The sequence below is a fragment of the Cavia porcellus genome, unplaced genomic scaffold (genome assembly GCF_034190915.1).
Source record: "Cavia porcellus strain 051 isolate PalLab524CR breed Dunkin Hartley unplaced genomic scaffold, mCavPor4.1 scaffold_12, whole genome shotgun sequence".
Taxonomy (NCBI): Eukaryota; Metazoa; Chordata; class Mammalia; order Rodentia; family Caviidae; genus Cavia; species Cavia porcellus.
The window spans coordinates 42,165,792-42,187,683 of NW_026947495.1; the positions used below are offsets into that span (position 1 = coordinate 42,165,792).

At 38.0% G+C, this 21,892-nt stretch overlaps 1 protein-coding gene across 11 annotated transcripts in view; it reads left to right on the top strand.

The window, feature by feature from the left end:
- Positions 1–21,892, top strand: part of Fmnl2 (formin like 2) — a 277,669-nt gene that overhangs the window by 137,302 nt on the left and 118,475 nt on the right. For all 11 annotated transcript variants that reach the window (XM_063259092.1, XM_063259096.1, XM_063259095.1 and 8 more), the window contains exon 2: positions 14,334–14,417. In XM_063259092.1, coding sequence (XP_063115162.1) covers positions 14,334–14,417 — 84 coding nt within the window. The remainder of the gene's footprint in view (positions 1–14,333; positions 14,418–21,892) is intronic.

Here is a 21,892-nt window from a genome sequence, read left to right on the forward strand (position 1 = left end):
AGAGTATTAGTTTTTCAAGTAACAAATGGAAGCCTCTCACTAATGTTACTGCTCTTTAAAACTTAGTAGCAAACAATGGTTCATTTGCATTTGGAGTTGAATTCCTTTCTGGAAGAAGACATCTGAATCACAGGCCCACTTTAAATCGGTAGAATCTGTAAGTGGCAAACAGCATTAGATTGCTGGTTGAATTCTATTGCATTGCCCTAGGGTCCTCGGGAATCCAGAGGTCTTTTGAATTATGATGGATTGGTACATGTGAGTTGAGGGTCCCTCATCTCTTGAGTGTGGAGCCTGGAGTTGTCATGGGATGCAGGAATGCAGAGATTAAATGGCCACTGAGTACTCTGGCGTTTCTCCAAATACTTATAGCTCTCTTGGAGAAGCATAACACTGCTTTGTAGGAAACAGAAAAGTGTTTACATCTAGAACACATCGAGTGGGTGTAGAGAGTTCAGCAGCCAGGGTCACGTCCCCCAGGCCTACTGTTGTGGTTTACCCAGCTGAGAAGCACAGAGAATCAGTGCTGTTAGGAGTTTGACCCCTTGTCTTTCATCTCTGTCTTGAGTGGTGCTTTGTTGTTCCTTTTCCCTGCACACAGCCATGGTTAGCATTTAAAATTGAATCGTGTTTCCCAGAAAGTTGTCGTCTATAAATGTAGGTATGTACCTGCCCTGGAAAGTTTTTTTTTCCCCCTGTTTTGCTTGATGCATACAATGCTGCGACATTTTAGGATAGATGATTCACTTGGGTCGTATTCATGCTGGAATGTACCAATACAGTATAAGAACATAAAACCACCAATAACTCAGTTGACACAGGTTTTGTGTCACATGAACTTTTCTGTCTCCTGCACAGAAATCGTATTGATAAACCTTGCATCCCAAACAAGGGATACTTATTACTAAGGTGTCTAAAGGTTCATGGTTGTACTATATGACTTAGGTTAGCTCTCCAAAATGTTACGTCATAATTGTATTATATCTATACATTTGCATTACCCTGTGACACCTTAGAATTGGTTTTGCTGGTATTGCTGGTGAGAGTTTTTACTTAACTCATATTAACATTACTCACTGTATGTCTATTCATGTTCTGAGTGTTGCAGAAGGTACCATGGTATGCCAGACAATGTTTTCTCTCATTACATAGAAAGTATAGGCATATAAAATGATAAAACAATAAACAAGATCCTGTTGGTTCCTCAAACAAGTATGATTCATGATAATTTAAAGGAAAGAAACTGAGCTTGAGGTATGAAACATCCAGGACTTTGGCTGATGCTTGGTTTTGGTAGAGAAGGGTGGGGTGGGGATGGCAGAAAAAGCAGATTAATGACAGTCTGGAGTATAAGAACAAAAAGTACATTCTAGAGCTCTTAAATAATTTTTTTAGTTTACAGGATGGATACAGACTCTATTATAAATATTTGTATAACATTTATCAGTCACCTACCTGCAAGTAAATAATGGTTACATTGTAATTCTCATCTAGCACTAGTCATGTAACTGTCTAAAAGAAGATAAGAGATCTTGGATGTGTTTAGTGTATCAAATATAACTTGTGTACAAGACAGTTACGTACCTCCCAAGTGTGACGTGCTTTGCTGGGGGACTGGGATGACAGAGTTCTTACAAATCAAGGACTTGCAAGTCTTGTAAGGACAGAAAGAAAAATCAGTAAAGTAGCGCATGACTGCTAGATATTCCCCTAAAAAAATTTTTGAAGTTGTTGAATTGTTTTTTTCTTAATGTGAATTGTCTGTACATTCTTTTGTTCTTATGACATTATAAAGCATTGAGCACTTAAAAAATTACAAATAAAATTACTTTGTTGACACCATGGATGAAATAACTCATTGATGGGTGATGTTGTCCACAAAATTCCAGCAGCATTAGTGTGATGCTTTTAGCAGCAGGATGTTGTACACATGTATTCAGAAGTTTCCTTGTTGGTATTTTCCCATGTCTATAAGTGGTAAGGGCTAAAAGCTAAGTAGCAGGCTACAGGAAGAGAAAAATCAAGGACAGAAAAATTAGTCAACTTGCCACATTTCAGAAGGCCTGCTATACAAGCTTTTCTGATTGTCCTAATTGTCTTGGCTGTACTTGCCTGTAGAGACACTATGTGGTTCTTGAAACAGTCCATTAAGACCAATAAATGCGTTGCAGTGAAACCGTAAGTGGTGCAGGAGTAATTGTTTTTGTTTAATAGTGTAGTTTTATTTCTTAATACACTTTCTTCTAGAACTGGTAGTTAGAGTTTTAGGTTTTTCCATAATTTAATCTTAGGACATCACTGAATGTGGCCAAGGTTTTCCATTTCCTGATGGAATTAAATTAAATACTGGCTTTATTAATTTGAATTCACAGCATATAAAATGGACACTGTGCTTCTGATGAGTGATGAGCATATAAGAAAATGTTGGAATTTGGAATCGTGGGGGGGGGGAGCCATGCAGTGGGGGAGCTAAAGTAGCAGCAGTCAGAATACTAGTTTTCCATTGCTTTTCTAACAACTCATGAATTTAAAGGTTTAAGACAACTCATTGTCAGTATGACATTGTTATTACAGTTACAGTTAACAGATTAGAAGTGGGAGACAGGCCTTACTGAACTAAAATCAGAGTCTCAATGAGGGCCTGGGGATGTAGCTCAGCAGGCATGAGTGCCTGCCTGGCAAGCATGAGGTCATGAGTTCTATCCCAGACACCCCCTTCCCCCCCAAATGAGTCTCAGTGAGCCTTCACTTCTGGAAGGCTCAAGGGGAGAATCCTTGCCAGGGTAGCCTTCAGAGGCTGTCTGTGATCCTTGTCTTCTGGTCCTTTCCTCCACCTTCAAAGCCGATTCTTCTCACATTGCATTACTTTGACTTCTCACGCTAGCCCTTTACTATTTTTTTATTTTAGTAACATATCATAACATGAAGTTTACCATTTTGGCCATTTTTAAAGTATATGGTTTAATGACACCAAATAAATTCACAGTATTATGCAACATCACTATGTATTTTAAATTTTTTTCAACAGGCCAAACAAACTTTGTCCCTGTCAAGCAGCAGTCTCCATTCTCCACCCCCAACCCTAGCCACGGATAACTGCAGTTTACCTATTGTAGGTATTTGAAGTAAACAATGCGTATTTGTCCTTTTCTGACTATTTTCTTCCAATTTAACATGTTTTCTTGGCTCATCCATGTTGTCAATGTATCCAAATGTATTTAATCCTTTTTATGGTTGATACTATCCCTTGGATGTGTGTAGCACCTTTGTTACCCAGTCCTCTGCTTTTGGTCCCTTTGGTGGTTTCTACCCTTTGGCTGTTGTAAATATGATTGTTATTAATGTTAGTGTACAAGTATCTGTTTGAATCTGTTTTCAGTTCTTCATATATACGTCTAAGAGCGAAATTGTGGGGTTATTTGTTAAGTCTGCATTTAACTTTTTGAAAAACTACCATATAGTGGGTACCTCATTTTCCCTTTCTAACAATAATATATGATGGTTCTAATTTCTCTATAACCTCCTCAGTGATTCTTTTTCCTCCTTCTCATTTTTGTTTACTCTATTTTTAAGGACTTGAGATAGGTTGATCCCACTCAGGCAGTGTAGCATACTCTCCCCATTTTAAGATTTTGAACTTAAATCACACTTGCAAATCAAACTTCTTTTGTCGTAGGAGGGATTGAGTCAGTTGTTCGTAATGAACATTCCCCCAGTCCTTTTAATTGTTTTTGTTTTTATTTTTATTTTTAACTTAAAAAAAATTTTTTTTTGTCTTTTTCGTTTTTTTATTGGTACCAGGGATGGAACTCATGACTGCCTGCTTTCAAGGCAGGTGCTTATGCTGCTGAGCTAAATCCCCAGCCCCTTGTTTTTGTTTTTAATTTTGAGGTAGTCTTGCTAAGGTGTTAAGTTACCCCAGCTGGCTCAGATTTGTGATCCTCCATTCTTAGCTTTCAAGACTGCTGGGAGTATGAGTATAAGCCATCATATCCAGCTACAAATCAAATCTTGATGGAAATATATTCACAAAATCTTGGGATTAACATGAGGAAATTCTTGAATACTGTTATTGGGCTGATTATAGAGAGTCTGCCTTTGGAGTTCTAATTATAAATGAGCAGTAAATCTGAGGCTATTTTGCTTATGAATGTTACAGAAATATTCATTTTTAGAGACAAAACCATAGTCTTTCTCTTATTTTCTCAGAAAATGTGACCTTAGTTGAACAGAAATTTGAGTTATTGTCTTCTTTTGGTGATCTTCATCATTGAGCTGGCTCTGAATAGAGAGCCTAGGTTCAGTAATGATTTTTGTAGCAACTACTGTGAAAAAGCAGAGTGAGACTAACAGTGACTCCGTCTTTGAAGGAGGGGAGTAGAAGTGTGTTGTTGAGAGGGAGCAAGGTTTCAGGGGAATGGGACAGGTGAAACACATTGCTTTGGATCAGCGTTGTGTGGAGTTTGGCTAATATAATTCATACAAGTTGAATTTGGTATCTTAAAGTATCAAAATACATTTTATAGAACTGTAAAATAGAGGAGATTTATACCTGTCAATAGGATGAGAACATAACCCTTTGCTGGATTTGGGCTCAGTTTGATTTGTGCCCCCATTCCTTGGATGTGCCCTGCTTCCTTGCCTAACGGTTGGTTGCCTGAGAAGGGTTGCTGGCTTGGTAAATGTAGCCTTGGTTGTCGTTCCACAGCTTACTTCACAAATATGCTCATACAGACATAACTTCCGCCTCAGCAGTTGGCAGATGACAGGTAAAGAAGGATTGTGTAGATCCAGGACATGTCAAGAAATTAGATCCCAGGCCTCTGAAGGAAATCAGAAAAGAGGCTTGAAATACATTGAATGAACGATGCTTTGAATTATTCCCTTTGTTTGAATGTGATAGGAATCAGTATTTAGTAGTTGGTATGCTAGCCAAAGGAGGGACATGTGGTTTGGCATCTGTGGGGTGTACCCTCTTTGAATTGTGTAGGCTGGGCATGTGGGGAGTAGTACGAAGACAGGTTACAGGAAAGCTTGCCCTCAACCGCTGTAGTTATGCCTTGTGTTCTTGTGGTGAGATTGGCTCTTCTGCCAGCTTTCTACCATGTTAGTGATGACTGGCCTTGCAATTTAATAGAAGTAGTACAATTACAACCAGCTTTTGTTCATTCCTACTTATAAATAGTAGCAAAAGTATGACTGATTTACATGAGATTTTTGAGTTTTAGTTTGTGCATATTGTAAAGCATGAATAATTTTCTAGAGGTTCATAAATTAACAAATAAAATGAATTGTTCTATCAGGATGAACCCCAGATGAGGAAGGAAAGGGGAAGACAGTTGACAGTGCTGATGTTTCTTACGGTATAAGAAAACCATATAGACTGGAAAAGATGGAGGTATAATAAAGTAGGTCATAGTAATAATTTATATATTTCTCCAAGTGAAAGTAATGATATCTAATAGGTATTAAATGCTGTGTGGGAGTTTTGCTAACTAAATGTATTACTTGATCTTATTTTCTCGTGTATGTGTGTGTTCATGTATAACTCTAAGCAAATATACCTGGACACATGTAAATTTCCCTTGTTTCATAATGCTGGGAAGCAGTGGACATGTTACCTGGATAATTTTTCTTTTTTAAAAACAGCTTTATCAAGGTATTATTGGACAAATAAAAATTGTATATATTAATTTTCTTCTCTTTTCTTTTTCTTTTTTAAAAAATCTTATCGGTACCAGGGATCGAACTCACAACTGCCTGCTTGCAAGGCAGGCACTTATGCCGCTGAGCTAAATCCCCAGGCCCTATATATATTAATTTTCTTTCTTTTTTTTTTTTTTTTTTTTTTGTCTTTTTCGTTTTTATCGGTACCAGGGATCGAACTCACGACTGCCTGCTTGCAAGGCAGGCGCTTATGCCGCTGAGCTAAATCCCCAGGCCCTATATATATTAATTTTCATAATGGTTTGGCACACATACACATTTTGAAATGATCGCCACAATTAAGCTAATTAACAAATAGTTAGCACTTGCCCCCTTTTTTCTGTGTGTGTCTGTGGGGTGGTGGAGGGGAAGGGTGAGGGTCCTTAAGGGATACTCTTACAAAGTTTCATACATGAAGAGTAGTCACCATACTGTACATTACATTCAGAGGTTACCCTAACTAAAACTTGATACCCTTTGACCAGCTTCTCATTTCTACATTGGCCTGGATTCTTGATTTTATCACTGGTAGTAATCAATTACATGAACCTAGACAAATACCTTTAACTTTTTCAACCTATTTGGTCACCTATAAAAGACAGAATAGGACTAAAATAACACAAGCTTGTTTTTTAGCACTCAACTTTCTGCTTATGTAATAGTTTAGAAGAATCATCAGTACATACAAAACTTGAGATTGTGATTGGGAGATTGAACTTGAGATTGTGAATGGGAGATTCAAAGTATGTTTCATTTCCCAGAAAGGATAGCTTTCCAGTGAGATTTTATTCTGTAGATGTAACTAGATAAGGGGAGAGACTCATTTCTCCCTTTGCGGGCTTCATTGGCAACAGTGAATGAAATTAATACCCTCCATGATTAAATAAAAATAACAGTGACAGTGAAAGATGCCTGACTGGTGATTAGCTTTAGGGAGCTATTTGGCTGGTGGCCTGAGTCTTGTTCCAGGAAAGAAGCTGAATGTATCTTAGCAGCATCCTCTAGACTTAGGAAGATACTAAAATTTAGGATGCCAGGTAGTTGCTTGGACCATGAATATAGGTCATGGGAGGAGACAGCTTTTTAAATGTGTTGAACAGAAGGGTGGGCCATGTACTGAACTGGTAACTCCTGCTGCCTTCATCTGTTGTGATTTTAAAGTGAACTCAAGGTATTGGTCCATTGCTCAGTACCAAGTGACATAACTTGATCTCATAATAATATAAGGAAAAATAGCATCACGAGGAGAGTTAACAGAGGAGGAATAATTTGTCTGGTGTGATTTGAGGATATCTCTACAGATTTAGTTTTCCTTCACATATCCTTGGTGGATGACTTCTCCTTGTCTCGAGAGAGCAGGTTAAGTTCTGTGGAATGGTGTTCACACTGACCTGGTCTTCCCTACTCACCCTTTCTCCTTTGGGTTTATTCTGCGTGACTTAAACCTACTGCCATTTCCTATATTCATGCTTTTTTCAGACTTTCTCTGACCTAAAATAATGCAAATAAGATGAAGAATAACTAACATGTTTCCCATGTGCATGCTTTCATGTTATGATCTGATTTGATTTTCTCCATCTTTGTGAAGCCAGTTGTATTGTTATTACCATCATCATCACCATCACCACCACCATGTCACAAGAGGGGAAGTTTGAAATTTAAATAATGTACCGAAGGTACGCTATTAATGAGTAGTAGGCTTACAGTTGTGTCTCCACAGTCCAAATACTAAAAACTACTTTGTGTATTTTAATACCAGACTTTGCTGTCTTCTTCAACACCCAGGCCTGATTATACCATTTCCTGCGTTTCATAACAAAAAGCAATTCTGGTCCTCCTCTGAAGCTTTGTCACAAGAAAATCGTAACATGTTCTATTATATTAATGTAGCTTTCTTTTCTCTTGCTTCATTGAGGTTTCATTAAATCTTGAGTATCTCGCATTTGTATCTCTACTTGCTTTGGCTTTTGTTAGGGTTTAGGACGTGTTTGCTAACTTGGCACAGTATCCTGGTATTGATATTCAGCCTATATTTTTGTTTTTATTTATATTTTTAGAGATCTTTTAAGACTTTTGTTCAAATGTATTTTATTTGAAAGTATTAATGGCCTAAACAATACCATGCATTTCACCTTTATATGCTATTGATTGTGTCTCTGGTCATTCAGGTACAATTGTCAAGTTGGACAGGTCCCTAATTTAGAAGCATTACGACCTCAGTGTTATGGAAAGAGGGTAAATAGACTTGTTTGAGTCCTGGCTTGCCCCCTAACTCCTGCCTGAAAGAAGTACTAACCCTCTTGTTCTTGAATTTCTGTCATTGTTAAATAGAGAGGGTAATACCTACTTGTCAGAGATTTTAAAGCAGATTAAATTGGATAATGCATGCTGAGAGTCTAAGTGCCTGATAGATACCAGATCAGCAGATGGTACATCTGACCATTTTTGATTCTTAGCTTTGAATCCGACCTGGCTCTGACCTTCAGTTTCATGTTACATTGATTAAAAAAACAAAAACAAAAGAAAAAAGAAAAAAAAGGGAAACACCTTTGGGTTATTTGTTCATTTAATTTTCCTTTTGATTAAAATTTTGTGTTTCTTTATCACTGGTAGTAAGTGGTAGTAGGAATTGGAGTCCAGCTAGACTAATTGCAGAGCCTGTTACTGGACAGAGATTCACATGGGGCTTCTTGCCAAGTCCTTAGTATTCTGAAAAGGTAGGAAAGGTACCTTCAAGGCAGAAAAGTATGGTCTACAGGGTGGCAGCGAGCTGGCATACAGGCTCCAGATGACCCAGGATAAGGGAAAAGGTCTTTTGTACCAAAATTCCTGGATTCCCCCCCCCCCCCCCCCAATGCAAATACAGCTTTGGAACAGTTTTCCTATGGAAAACTCGCTTGGCCTGGTGCTAGACTTACACGTGGAAACACTCCTTTGGCTTCTTACCAGATGTAAATGAAGGATTATAAATTGCATTTTCTGACTGGTCCTAAAAACAACACTGGATTCAAAATGAGGAATTGTAAACATTTTCAGACTGATTCTGTGAGCAGTGCTCAGGAGTCTTGGAGTCATTTTGGGTCCTGTGTTTTGCTTCCATCCATCTAGGTTTTTATGACCTTTGACATGTTCCCTGCAGTTGTTTTTCTGGTTTGCCCCAGCACTAATCTGCTACCTCATGTCCACCCTTGCTTCATACCAGCTCCTTAAATTGTGTTTACTCTGCTGCGCAACCATCCAGGTGCTGTCCATAACATGTTCTCACTTTTGAGCAAAAAATTAGTGGGTCTGGGGGGGTGAATGTGAATTAGGAATTGTTCAGCAGGTATAGAGTTTTAGTTTTAAGATGAAAAAAAAAATTCTTGAGAGATTTAGTTGTACAATTTAAGTATAAACATTTCTGAAACCAAAACTTACAAATGGTTGAAGGATGCCTTTTTAAGTTTTCTGTGACAATTAAAATTTTAAATTCCTGTAAAACTTTTGTATCTACATTTCAGAGACATTTCACTCTGAATGTATTCCGTAAGTATGCTCTTTACAGAGTTCACATCATTTTTTTTATATGGGGTTATATAATAGAGGCATCTCTGTTACTATATCTGGTGACTTAATAATTGTGTTTTAATTGTGAGATTACAAGGACAAAGACACATGCCACGTGCCTAAATAACACTGGGTTTCTCAGTGTGAGCTTTGAGGATATTACAATAAAAAGATGTAGTTCAGGTTTGCTTTACTAGTATGAATCATAATTAATTCCTCTTGAGTTAGTAAGAAATACAGATATTCTAGTATTATTTAGGAGCCTGTTTTCAAAAGCTCTTAGAAAGCAAATTTTTAAGTGACATAAACTAATATAATTAAGGATGAAGGCAGATTAGAGGTAATAAATGTCTGAACCAATGGCAGGTTAATTATTATAGTTGATACCAATTTGAATTTACTGACTACAAAACCACAGTTCATTCCACACTTAATTATATGGAGAAGAATACATAAAATTAATTTTTCTTTTTAAGAAAAAAGATGCTAGAAATGAAGAATTTTCCCTTGTGGATTCTTATCTGGAAGATAATGATAGATATCATCATTGATTAGTGTTTTATAAGAATCAAAGTTCTGTGTAGTGTATAGAGTTGTTTGTCGTACTGTGATAAGCATTGGAGATTAATAACAAAAGTACTGATTCAGGAGAGTTGATGTAGGTAATCAGACTGTAAGGATGTGGTGTGCTAGTTGCCATAGTACAATTATGAGTGCAGTGTTGTTAGAACTTGATAAAGAGTTGTCTTTGGTAGTTGGAGGAACATTCTTGTTCTTGTTCTTGTTCTTGTTCCCGTTCTCACTCTGGCTCTTGATCTCGTTTCATGTTGCATTGTGCTGTATTGTGCTGTGTTCAGTTTTGTTTGAGTGATTGAAGTCACGGCCTTCCTGCTGAGTTACATCTGCAGGCCTCCTCTCCCCCTTTTTGAGTTTTTAGAGGAAGGGTTTTACTTTGTAGTTCAGGCTGACCTTGAACTATTATATAGCTCAGGCTAACTTCAAACTCAGCAGCTCTTTAGCTTCATTCTCCTGAATCCTGAGATTACAGGTGTGCAGCACTATGCCTGGCTCCTGGCCCATTTTTTGAGACAGAGTTCTACTAAATTGCCCAGCCTGGAGTCAAACTTGGGATCCTCCTGCCTCAGCCTCCTAAAATGCTAGGGTTATAGGTATGTGCCGTCATACCTGGTGGGGGAAGATTTTTGAGGATTAGTGGTATCTAAGCTGATTCTTGACATTTGTCAGGCTGAGAATAGAAACAAAGGGACATTCCTTACCGAAAGAATACTTTTATATGATTCGTTTATTGTAGCTTGTTACATGTGCAATTTAGAAAACAGGTAATATCCATTAAATATTGTGTCTTTCAGTGGATCTTTGGCAAGTCTTTACATACAGCAATTTTATGAATCTGTTTTCTTGGTGCCTGATATTTTGGCACATGGTCAAAGCCTGGCGAATGTTGAATGGGTTGCTAGATGAAAAAAAGGAAAAGAAAATCAGTAACTATAGTAACTGTAGATAAGGCAGGTTTGGCACTGTGTTGGGAAAACCTGGAAATTAACTTACTTTTCAGCAAAATAGAAGAGCAGTGTTTTTATACAGGCAACAGAGAGACATGGAGAGAGTCAGTACTTTATCAGAAAATAACCTGGACTCTTGTGAATTACCTGCACAAACATTTACCTTGGACTCCAGAGTCCTGCTCTGTGTAGCACAAGAGAAATAAGTTTATTCTAAAAGTTTTAGAACAGTTATTACCACCTAATGACAACATCCCTGAACTTCAGCCAGGCCTCTGTGGAGTGTGTGATTTTAAATAGATCTGCTTCCTCTTGGTCCCTGTAGAATTAACAAGTTGTACAGTGCATGCCTGAGTGGCTCAGAGGATTGGACTGTGGAAGGGGTTATTTTAGATGCTTGGTGAGTGATTACGAAGTGTAGGTTTAGTTTCCATATATTAATGTTAAGCTACTTCTTTGGCAGTAACTAGTCACCAGAATCAAAACCACTTCTTAAGGCTTTTCTCCTTCAGAAAACTGGGTACCTGGTGCTGGGGATAATAGCTCGGGACATGGCACCTGCCTGGCAGGTGTGAGGTTCTTAGTTTGATTCCTGGTTCAACAAAACAAGGTTGGCGGGGGACCTTTTTTCTGACCCCTAGAATTGTGAATCCGCCTATCTGCTTGAGTGTCCTCCGGGATGTCTCCAAGAACATTAGAAATCTTACTCCTGACTGCTGCCCTGTTCTGTATGTACCCTTCATTAAATGGATGACCATTTACCTAGTGACTCAAGCCAGATACACGGTCTGCCCAGCCAGTCTGACTTATCTCCCTTATGTGTTCGCTTTTCCGCGTTTGATGTGTGGTCAGCTTCATCGAAGTCCCCATCATTTAACTACTGTTCCGCCCTCTTATCTGATCCTTCTGCTTTGGCTCTTGCTACTTTTGATCAGTTCTCTACAAAGCACATAGCGTGATCTTTGTAAAAACAATGTCCTTAGATTATTTCCCTGTTTAAAAGCCTTCATTGGCTTCTCATTGTCCTTTAGGTAAAGTAAAAATAACTGACCTTAACCTGCATGTGAAAGCATCACCTTTTCAGCTGCATCCTTTCCTCCTCCTCCTGTCTGGGCAAGCTGGCGCTCAGCTGTCTGGATGTGCCACGCTTTCCTGCCTTGGTCTTCTTCCTCTTTCTTCTGCCAAGCATGTTTCGTTCGCTCTTCACTCGGCTGTCTCAGTGTGTAGCATACATACTGTTACTCTTTCCGAGACCTTCCCTAGTTATCTCTTCTACAGCTATCCTCTAACAGCTTTTCAATTCAAGTTTTAAAAGTGTGTTTCACGTGTTTCCCTGCTATGATACAAGGCCCCGTGCGACCACATCTGTCGTGTTTTACCTATTGCATCATGCCTGTTTTGAGGGCAGTGCTTCACAAACATTTGTTAAAATGGAGGATATTAGCCAAAATCAAAATTGGTCTAGAAGGGGTGTCTTGACTTATTCTTTGCAGGGCCATCTAATTCCTGTGCTTGCTGATCGTTTCCACGACAGTGCCTACTAGAGTACTGTGCTAGTGGAAGATCATAAATAATGGCTGTTTTGCATTGCTGCAAAAAGAGCTTTGTGGAACTTTTACATTTTTGTTCTTCGAAATCTAAAAAAACTAAGTTTACATGTTTTTTTCTGTAATTCTGTGCATTCTTGAGCAAGTGTACCAGGTCTGTTTCTTCAAATAGTAACTGGGAAAAGTTACACGCATTCCATAGGAAGATTCAGTAGAGTTACATATACAGAGTGACTAGTTTAATGTGTGGCACTTTGTGGTTCAGGCATTCTTTGTTTTTCTTTCATATTTCAAATGATTAATGAAAACTCAGGGGAGAAAGCCTGATTTAACATATAATCTTATTGCTTTTTCTTACTGCATAATTATACCCATGGGCCCAAACTGAGGATGAAGACCATCTTAAGAGGAAAATGTCCCCCTCACGGATTCAAATAAGCAGTGACGTTACTTAACAGCAAATAACATTGGTGTTCTTTAAGGAAGATGTAGTACGTGGAGTTCACCTTTGCCATTTCCCAGATGTTATTTAACATTGTTAAATTGTAACAACTAATACACACAGATACCTATTTTCCATTCTTACTGAACTGTATATTCCATGGAGATGGGTCATATGAAACCACTTTTCTCTTTTAGATATTTTTGTATCTGGGAAACCTTAGTACCTTGGAACTCTGATCCCAAAACTTTGCAAATTACATTGTCAAACTGGAAATAAAAAATTAAATATTCTGAAGATAGTTCTCAAAACCCAATGTTTAGATTCAAGTTGATTGATAGTAGATATATTTAAGACATACCATTCTGGATGTTAGATTGAGTTAAGGGAAGATGCTTGGGTTAAAATATATCAAAATCATCAAAGTTTATTCTCTGCAGTGAAGTCAAAGCACTTAACCCACCTTTTGTCTATTAAATTTGCTTTGGTCACATGAAATAGTAACTGTGCTATGGGCAATTATTTCTTTATAAGCCAAGCCATTTAGAGGGAAGGAGGATTGAGTATTAAAGGCATGAGACCTTTACATTTGTCACCTTGAATATTGACTCAGACAAAGGAACTGTGTTGTTTGTAAGTATGTTTGGGAGTATGATTTAGAGCATTGATGCCAAGGGCTAGGCAGGATAAGTAACAGATAGTACATTAACTGATGCTTAGCTCTGTTATTTACAGAGTGGAAACTCTACAAGCGCCACAGGAAGAGGTCTGAATTCTCTTTGGGATTCTCTTAACTGTATCATACTGTGAAAACTCTTACTCAGATCATAACCAAGGATCTTGCAAATGTGTATGATTGGTCTTTTGGGACATGAGACTCAAAACATGAGCATGCATAGGTAAATCTATTTCCAACAATCCTGGAGGTGTGCTGTGTTAACAGAATAGGTTTGTATGAATGCTGATGTCTAAACATCTAGACATCAGGTTGGGATCAGTTTCTCAGTACAAGTTAAAATGTATATACTAACAGCTAACCTGAAAATTAAGGTTGCTAATGTTAGCATTTGTCCTGATGAAATACTGTCATTTCACGGTGGTCCTCATATCACAGTGTCATAAAAACAGACACACAAAACCATTCTTTTTTAAGGTTTATCAAAATGAGTAAACATTGATGCTACCTAATCAGTGGTTTTGCTTGGGGACTAGAGTGCTTTGTAAAGAAATATAGAGTAATATCCTCTGTCAACCACTCTGACCATTTTGTTAGTTCCCAAGGGAGCCTATCATGAAATGAGAGAATAAATCATCACTTTTGCTGAAATCCAAGTCTGATTGTTCAAAAACAGATCATTGCAGAGGTCCCTATACAGAACTTCAGACTTTTCCTTTTTCCATTTAATCAGTTTGATATTTAAATGACCTCTGCGGAATATTTTGTTTGAGTCAGGAATGGTAGTCCTGAAAGGACCATAGTTGTAGTCTTTACTCTGCCTATGTCTTACCTATGAGCAGCCTGTTGTGGAACTGACTGACCTTTCTGTTCTGTTCTTTTCTTTTTTACAGAATGCTATGAACCTGCCTCCTGACAAAGCCAGATTACTGCGGCAGTATGACAATGAAAAAAAATGGGAACTGATTTGTGACCAGGTGAGAAAGAGAGATGCTTTTATCAACAGAGTGATAGAAGAGAACCAGTTTCTCCTCTGTATGTGTTTCACTTCATGTTTTGTGACTCCTTGCCTTCCTGTCTCTTACCACCTACAGAAAAAGCGAGAAAATGACTTTTGTTCCCCATTTAATTCTTTCATTTATTTTATACACTTTGCACTTCACTTTTATTGTAAACTCACTCGTGAGAAAGCCAAATTCAGTGATCACTTTCTCTGTTTACTTTCCATAGCTGTTTATGCTGCTTGAATAATGCAGGCCCTCTAATTTAATTGGCCTTCTTGTTCATGTAAGTTGTTATGTATATATATATGTGTGTGTGTGTGTATATATATATATATATATATATATATATATATGCAAGAAAATAAATAGTTTTACCAGCCAAGAATGTTTCTTTATAAACTATTTCAGATTTTATCCACCTTCTAAATGTTCTTTTCTAATCATTAACTTACTGTAACAAATTCAGACTCTTCAGATAGATAAAATGGAAAGTGAAATTCTTCACTGCTTTCTCTTTACCCTCCAAATTTTCCACCTTGGAGATCCACTGGTAATACCTGGATGTATCTTTTATACTTTTTTTCCCGTTTGTTTTAAAGCAAACAGAAAATGTATGTTTATACACACAACCACAACCACACATATACATTGTTAGTGAATGTACCTCTGCTTCACCCTGTTAAGTGGTATACGGTGTTTCCTTACAATTGATGGCAATTTCTGGCAGTTTGTTGCTGGTTAGGTAGTTCCTGGCTCTTGTTATCCTTGAAAGGATCACTTTCTAAAGTAGAATGTATGTCTCTTGCTGCGGGACAAACTAAAACAGGGCGTAGAATTTTATGGGCAGAGCGTCCTTGATGCCTGAAGTTCACATCCAGTTTTGGAAGCACTTCTTTTTCAGTTGTGTTACCATAGCGCTTTAAAAAAAAAAAACAAAATAAAAAATCAAAACATTATACACTAAGTGGAAGGTGGGGCGGCCATCCTGTACATGCTGCAGGTGAGTACCAAGGGGAGATAGGAGCTGAGGAGGGTGTATTCTGCTGTATGACAGTGATACACAAGGAACATTTGACTCCAGAGCCTTCACACTAAGCTACAACTCCAGCCCTTTTTTATTTTTTATTTTATTTTTTCTTTTTGGTACCGAGGATCGAACTCATCACACCTTGTGCTTGGCAAGCAGGCACTTTTGCCACTGAGATAAATCCCTGGTCCCTTTTTTACTTCTTGAGGTATTTTTCACTAAGTTACTTGATTACTCAGGTTGGGTTCGAACTTGCAGTCCTGACAGTCTCCCCATGTGCCACCATGCCCAGCTGAGATTTACTTTTTAATGAGTATTTTCTAATTCTATAACTGGAAATAAAATGATTTTGTAATGACAGCAAAAGATATGAGGAATAATGAATGCAAAGAAGGGAAACCACACACATGAGGATGGTATAAGCAGGGAGAAAAAGTCTCAAGTGTAACAGGTCCTGAGAGAAAAGAGCCCAGATGCAAAGGTAGGATGCTTCCTGGTGCTCATTTATTAGTGCCAGGCGGACTTGGCCATCCTTTCATAGGCAGGCAGAATTCTCGGCAGCCCAGTTTGTTCCTGGCTTTATTGTATTATTAATTTTTGTATCCAAAAATATGGCAGAAAGAGAAGCCTGCTGATGACAGAAGGCTTCTGACAGCAGCCGTGTCCTTTGCTTAGATCAGAAATATTTGGATACCATTGATACTGGAGTCCAGGGAATCTTGAGGTTAAGGGAGGAATAAATCAGGTATTGAACTGTTTCTGGTTTTCAGATCCTCAACGTTCAAGTGGTTATTGTTCCTACGTGTCACTGTGCTGGGACTTGGACAGTTCTGCTGCTTTGGCTGTTCTCCCCTGGCTGTCATTTTCCCACTTGATAGAAGCTCCACACTGAAATGGTTCTATCAGGTCTGAAGCCTTATGGCTGATTTGTTATTAATAGTTTAACATTTATTATTGCCAATAACTGGCATTTAGCAAGCAGATTATTTTAAGGACTTTTTGTTTAGTCTTCAAAGCATACTTACTAGTATCTTCGTTTGATATAAAGAAAAATGAGACTTAAAAGTTTTCTTTTTTTTCCCCCAAAGGTCCCATAGCTGTTAAGTGGTCAGATGGCCTTTGGCAGTCTTGACTTGGGGAGGTATCGATTCTGAAATCTGTACTGTTAACCACTGCAATCTGCTACCCTCCTGTGTGGTTCCAGTGACATACTAAAAATAGTTAAAAATAAAGGTTCCCTTCTTTCTCTTATTCTTTGGCATGCTTCCTGGGAGAGAGAGAAAGCAGAAACTTATAACTTGGGAATAGGGTTTACTTACCCACATTACCACTACCATTCATCTATGAAAATTATGGCCAGCAGAAAATTAAGTATTTTGCTGCATGTGGCCCACCCATGGATGGAGATGCCACACACATGATATCAAATGTCCTATCTATCTTTGTGAGGAAATGTCCTATCTATCTTTGTGAGGAAAAGCTGAAAACCATGAGCTGAAAATATTTGTATCCAGTGCTGAAAGTTTTTGTATCCATCCAGTGCACCATTATGCATGCATGTTTATTGACATGATGTCTATTTTATCTGTTACATATGTGAACTATGTCATATATTGTATATTTTTGGTATCTAACCCAGATTGATCCATGGTATCTAACTAATGGACCCTCAAAATTTTTGCAATTATGCATTCACTTATAGGAAATGTTTGAATAGGCAGGAAGCTCTGTACAGAGAGAAAGTAGATTCATAGTTGCCAGGGACTAAGAGGTGGGATAAGAAGCAACTGCTGATGAATGTGGCGTTTTCTTTTTGGTATGGTGGCAAAATTCTATAATTACATAGTGATGTCTGAATAGCTTTGTGAACATATAAAGTCATATACTTTCAAAGTGTGAATTTTATGGAATATGAATTATATCTCCATTTAAAAGGTATTTAATAGGAATAGAAAAAAAGAGGAGAAAGGGATTTAGGATACATAATAAAATGTATATGTGAATCTTTCTTGGATCTGAATTTGAACAAACTAATTATGAAAAGACTTTGTGGAAAGCTTGAGGGTATTTGACGTGAGTGACATGATTCCAAGAAAGTTTTGTTTGTGTTTTTAGGTTTGATTTACCTTTGTGATTATATAAGTGTCTGTTACTATTTTAAAATGAATATGTATGAATGTGGTAGTGATATAAATGGGGTTTGCTTCTTCATCAAAGAAGAAAGTAAAATGAGATAGGTAAAGGAAATTGGAAAAATCTAGATACTTGTTCAGTCTTGATTTTAAGATTGCTGTGGTCTATTATAGTTTACTTTCAATTTTTGTGTATGTTTGCAAATTTGTTACAGCATATAAAATTTAAAAATTTACTACTGATCATTTTCAATCATCTAGAAGAGGTAATTAATATTAACATCCTTAACTAATTTTGAGGATTGGAAGTGATATTTCAATAACAGCTGGAATATAAGTGGGTACTTCATAGATTGTGTGGCTGCTTCTGCTACTGACAAAGGACTGAGGTACTAAACATTGCTACCATTATTTTTATTTTCAACTGTCCAGAAAAAAACCCTGAGAAACTTACTGTATCAAATCTGTCATCTGCTATTACCTGAGCATTTTTTTGTAGTGTTCATGTACTTTGTATGATGCTGGTAGAAAAGCCTCAGCTGTTGATTTTCAGTCTGAGAGATTAACCAGGCATACCTTAGAGGTACAGTCTTAAAACAGTGACCATGATGTCTAACATAGAAGATACCCATGGCCTCCAATGCTCCATGCACAAACACTGATTTTATTTCTTTTTAAGAAAAGAATGTTGAGGTATTATGTTATTTAGAATACATGCATTAATCAAGATGCACAAAATGGTGTATAATATTAAACTTATTTCCAAGGCAAATACATGAATAGTGTTAGCCTGTGAAGAAATTTTTTCAAATTTCAGTTCCATGAATAATTAGCATATGGACACTATTACTCATGGAACTGGTCATATGTCTCCTTTTTTTCCTTGCCTTCTAGAATGCTCAGCCAAAATTGTAACCTGTCTTTATCAACTACACTTTCTTATATCTACACTGATCTGCTCATTGGAAAAAAAATTGTATGAAGTTGTAAACTCTGTAAGTCATGTTTTTGAGCAAGCTAAATAAACCTAAATTTTTCTCTGTACTGTAGACATCATATAGATCAGTGTGCTGAATCTTCTGTACTTGAAAGAAACAAATGCTATAGTCAAAGCATTTATCATGACTTAAGGAAGGTCAGTAAGTGCAATTTGTCATTTAATTTGGTGCACCAACTTTTTCCTATTTTTGTATGGTGGTGGCATTAGTCTGTTACTTTGTTTTGTATTGATTTAAACTTCTCTCGGTACTTTTTTTTGCATTTGTTTGTGTGCCTCCATCCACTTGCTTAGTATATGAAATATAGTGAGTACATATGTGTATGTTGAGGTGACAATGGAGAAGGCAGCATTATTGTCAAGAATGGCAGAAGGGAAAAAGAGAGGTTGAGGAGGTGGCTTGAGGGGACCAAGCAAAGGCTTGCTATTTTTTTTACCTCTCTTTCTTCTACCTGTTGGTGTGTTTGCTTGTCGCAAATGAAACTAAACAGTATTTCTCAATCCTAGAGTTTCCTTTAAAGACTAGCAGGAGTCTGTCTGTCTGTTATGCATTTCAGCAAAGAAGCTCTGTCATTGCCTACCCATGGCCACTTGGGGTGAGTTGGTAGTGACTCCAGTTCTTTGGCTACTTCTAGGAGCAAAGTCAAACTTTTACTTTTTAAAATTGTTTGTGTAGGTGGGATACCTAGTCCTTAAGACAGATGTAAACCTCATGTACACAATATATGATGAAAAGAACTTTAAAAAATGTGGTTAAGTATATATAACATTAAATTTGCCACTTGATGTGTATAATTGAATGGTATTCTTTGCATTCACAGTGAAGACAAAGTTTTTTAAGAAAACTAATTCTGATGGCTATGGATTCTGTAAACCACGTCTCAGATTTAGTTAGGTTAAATTTCAGGGAGCCCCTAAAGGAACAATTGTGCAGTAATACCCACTAGCCCTAGATCATCGTGGAAATACAAAGTTCATATTGGGATCTGTTGGGCCTTGAGGGTTTCAGGACCATGAGAAAATGGTTTGACTCAGATGAGTGGGGTTTTAGAAATCAGGGAAGAGTGGCCTTCCAGGGTACTGATTCCTGGATTATAACAAGTGGGCAGAAAACCCACGAGGATATCAATTCAAGGTTTCTTGAGGGCGCTGAGGGAAATTTTGTACTAGCGTAAGATGACAGTGCGAGGTCAGAGAGCTGGAAATGTTAAGCTCCTTTAATAGTGGCAAATAAAACCCCACAAGCTGTTGTTTCAGTGGTAGTTATGCCCCAGGAAAGGGAGAAGCCACTTGGCCACTCATATGTCAATATTTGGTGCAGAGCCTGTGCTGTTCCTTTTGAGGCTGGGGTCTTGACTATTTTCCTACAAGTCTAGCATGGTGGGTAGCTCTGCTGAGGGAACTTTAGAGATCTCAAATGAACTTAGACATCCAGATCATTGTTTCTAATCAGGTTATTATAGATCCTTTATTCTAACCCACTCTATCTTTTTTCCTATTGAAAAAGTTAACACATGCTTTAATTTTTTTTTTTTTTTTTGATACCAGGGATCGAACTCACAACCGCACACTTGTAAGGCAGGTGCTTATGCTGCTAAACTAAATCCCCAGCCCAACACATGCTTTAAAAACAATAACTAGGGGCTGGGGGTTTAGCTCAGCGGCATAAGCACCTGCCTTGCAAGCAGGCAGTCGTGAGTTCGATCCCTGGTACCGATAAAAAAACGAAAAAAAGAAAAAAACCCCCAATAACTGGAGCATAGTATAGTACAGTAAAAATCTTTTTTTTCTGTTTGTTCTCCACCCCCTTTATTTTATAGATGATGGAAGTGAGCTTTATAATATATATGACTAGCCATTGCCAAGGCCATCCAGATTACGAGAGAGCAAACTACTTATTTTTAATCACAAGCCCTTCTAGCTGCACACCATTACACCAGGGACCTGGAAACTGTCCATTGAAACAAACATAGTAGTAGATAAAGGGAAGTTACAAAATTTCCTGCTGTGGTTTCTTGGGTGAGTGGTGATAGGTAGCAATTTATAGGTGGAACAGAAGCTTTGTTCGAAACTGCCTCTGCTGGATAACAGAGTAGAAGTGGTTGATTGGAGAAATCAGGACATTTGAGATGACTATTGCTGAGGGGGTACAGAGTTCTTGAATATATATGCAGTCCAGAAACTATTAGTGGTGCTGCACTTATGTCTGAGTAAGAAAGCTTTCTGGCTCTCTAGATGCTGATGGTGCGATTTATTTTTATTTATTTTTCCCTCAAGTAATTTTGGTATGGCTTCATCTTGCTTCCTAATGAATGGTTGGGAATTACTTTGCATTATAGCATTGGGGAGGAGCTAGGGAGAGTGAGATGTCAGTCTCACTTTTCTTCAGTTGTGTGGAGCAATATAGAAGAAAGAGATAAAAAAAAACATAGTGAGGAGATGGCAAGAAATTGTACCCACTTAGACTCAGCTTCCTGACTCCCTTAGACTCCCTTAGACTCACTTCTGAAAGATTGGATCATCGTCCTTCAGGCTTGGCCTGAGTCCTGATCTCGGGAAGAAGGTTCCTGCTGCCACACAGTGCTGAGTCAGGATGGAAGCACTCACTAATCATTACTCCAAGAAACAGGTACTACCTTTACTCCAAGGTATTCCTTTGCTGTGAGAGTTGATTGCTTATCTCCTTCAATCAGCTGACCCATACCATGTGAAAGGATTTAATCATTAAGAAAATAATTATTTTGAGAGGCTAGGGATGCGGTAAGGTAAGATGGTACAGATCTTTTTACTTGTTTCCTTGTGTTTAAAAAAAAAAAAAGATACCTAATAGATAATGTACAGCAATAGTTAAGCAAACTTGCCCTGGGATAAAATTTCCTAAAAATTTAAAGAGCAAATGTATCATTTTGCTTTTTTATGTTTGCCTTTTCATTTCCCTGCTAAAACTACTCTCTTGCCTGCTAAGTAAGCAGGTATCGCTGGATGCCAATTAATCATTTCCTGTGGGCTATCAGGTTCTGGATAATGAGCGCTTGCCTGTGCAGCGCCTGTGGTAATGAATGAGCAGTGAGTGCGCTTCCGTGCTGTTAGTCATTTGAGCAAGCAATGGAAAGCCGCAGGGGTGGGAGAAGCTGAAGAAAACGGTGGGGTGCCAGCGGAAGCCTTCCACGATCCCTTCCCTGTGTCCCAGGCTCAGACTTCATTTTGCGTCAGCCCCTGTGGCTGAGTCCAGGCCTTGATCCGCATTTAGCAGGACTCACTGTTCTTCCCTCACTCTAGCTGTGGGGGCAGC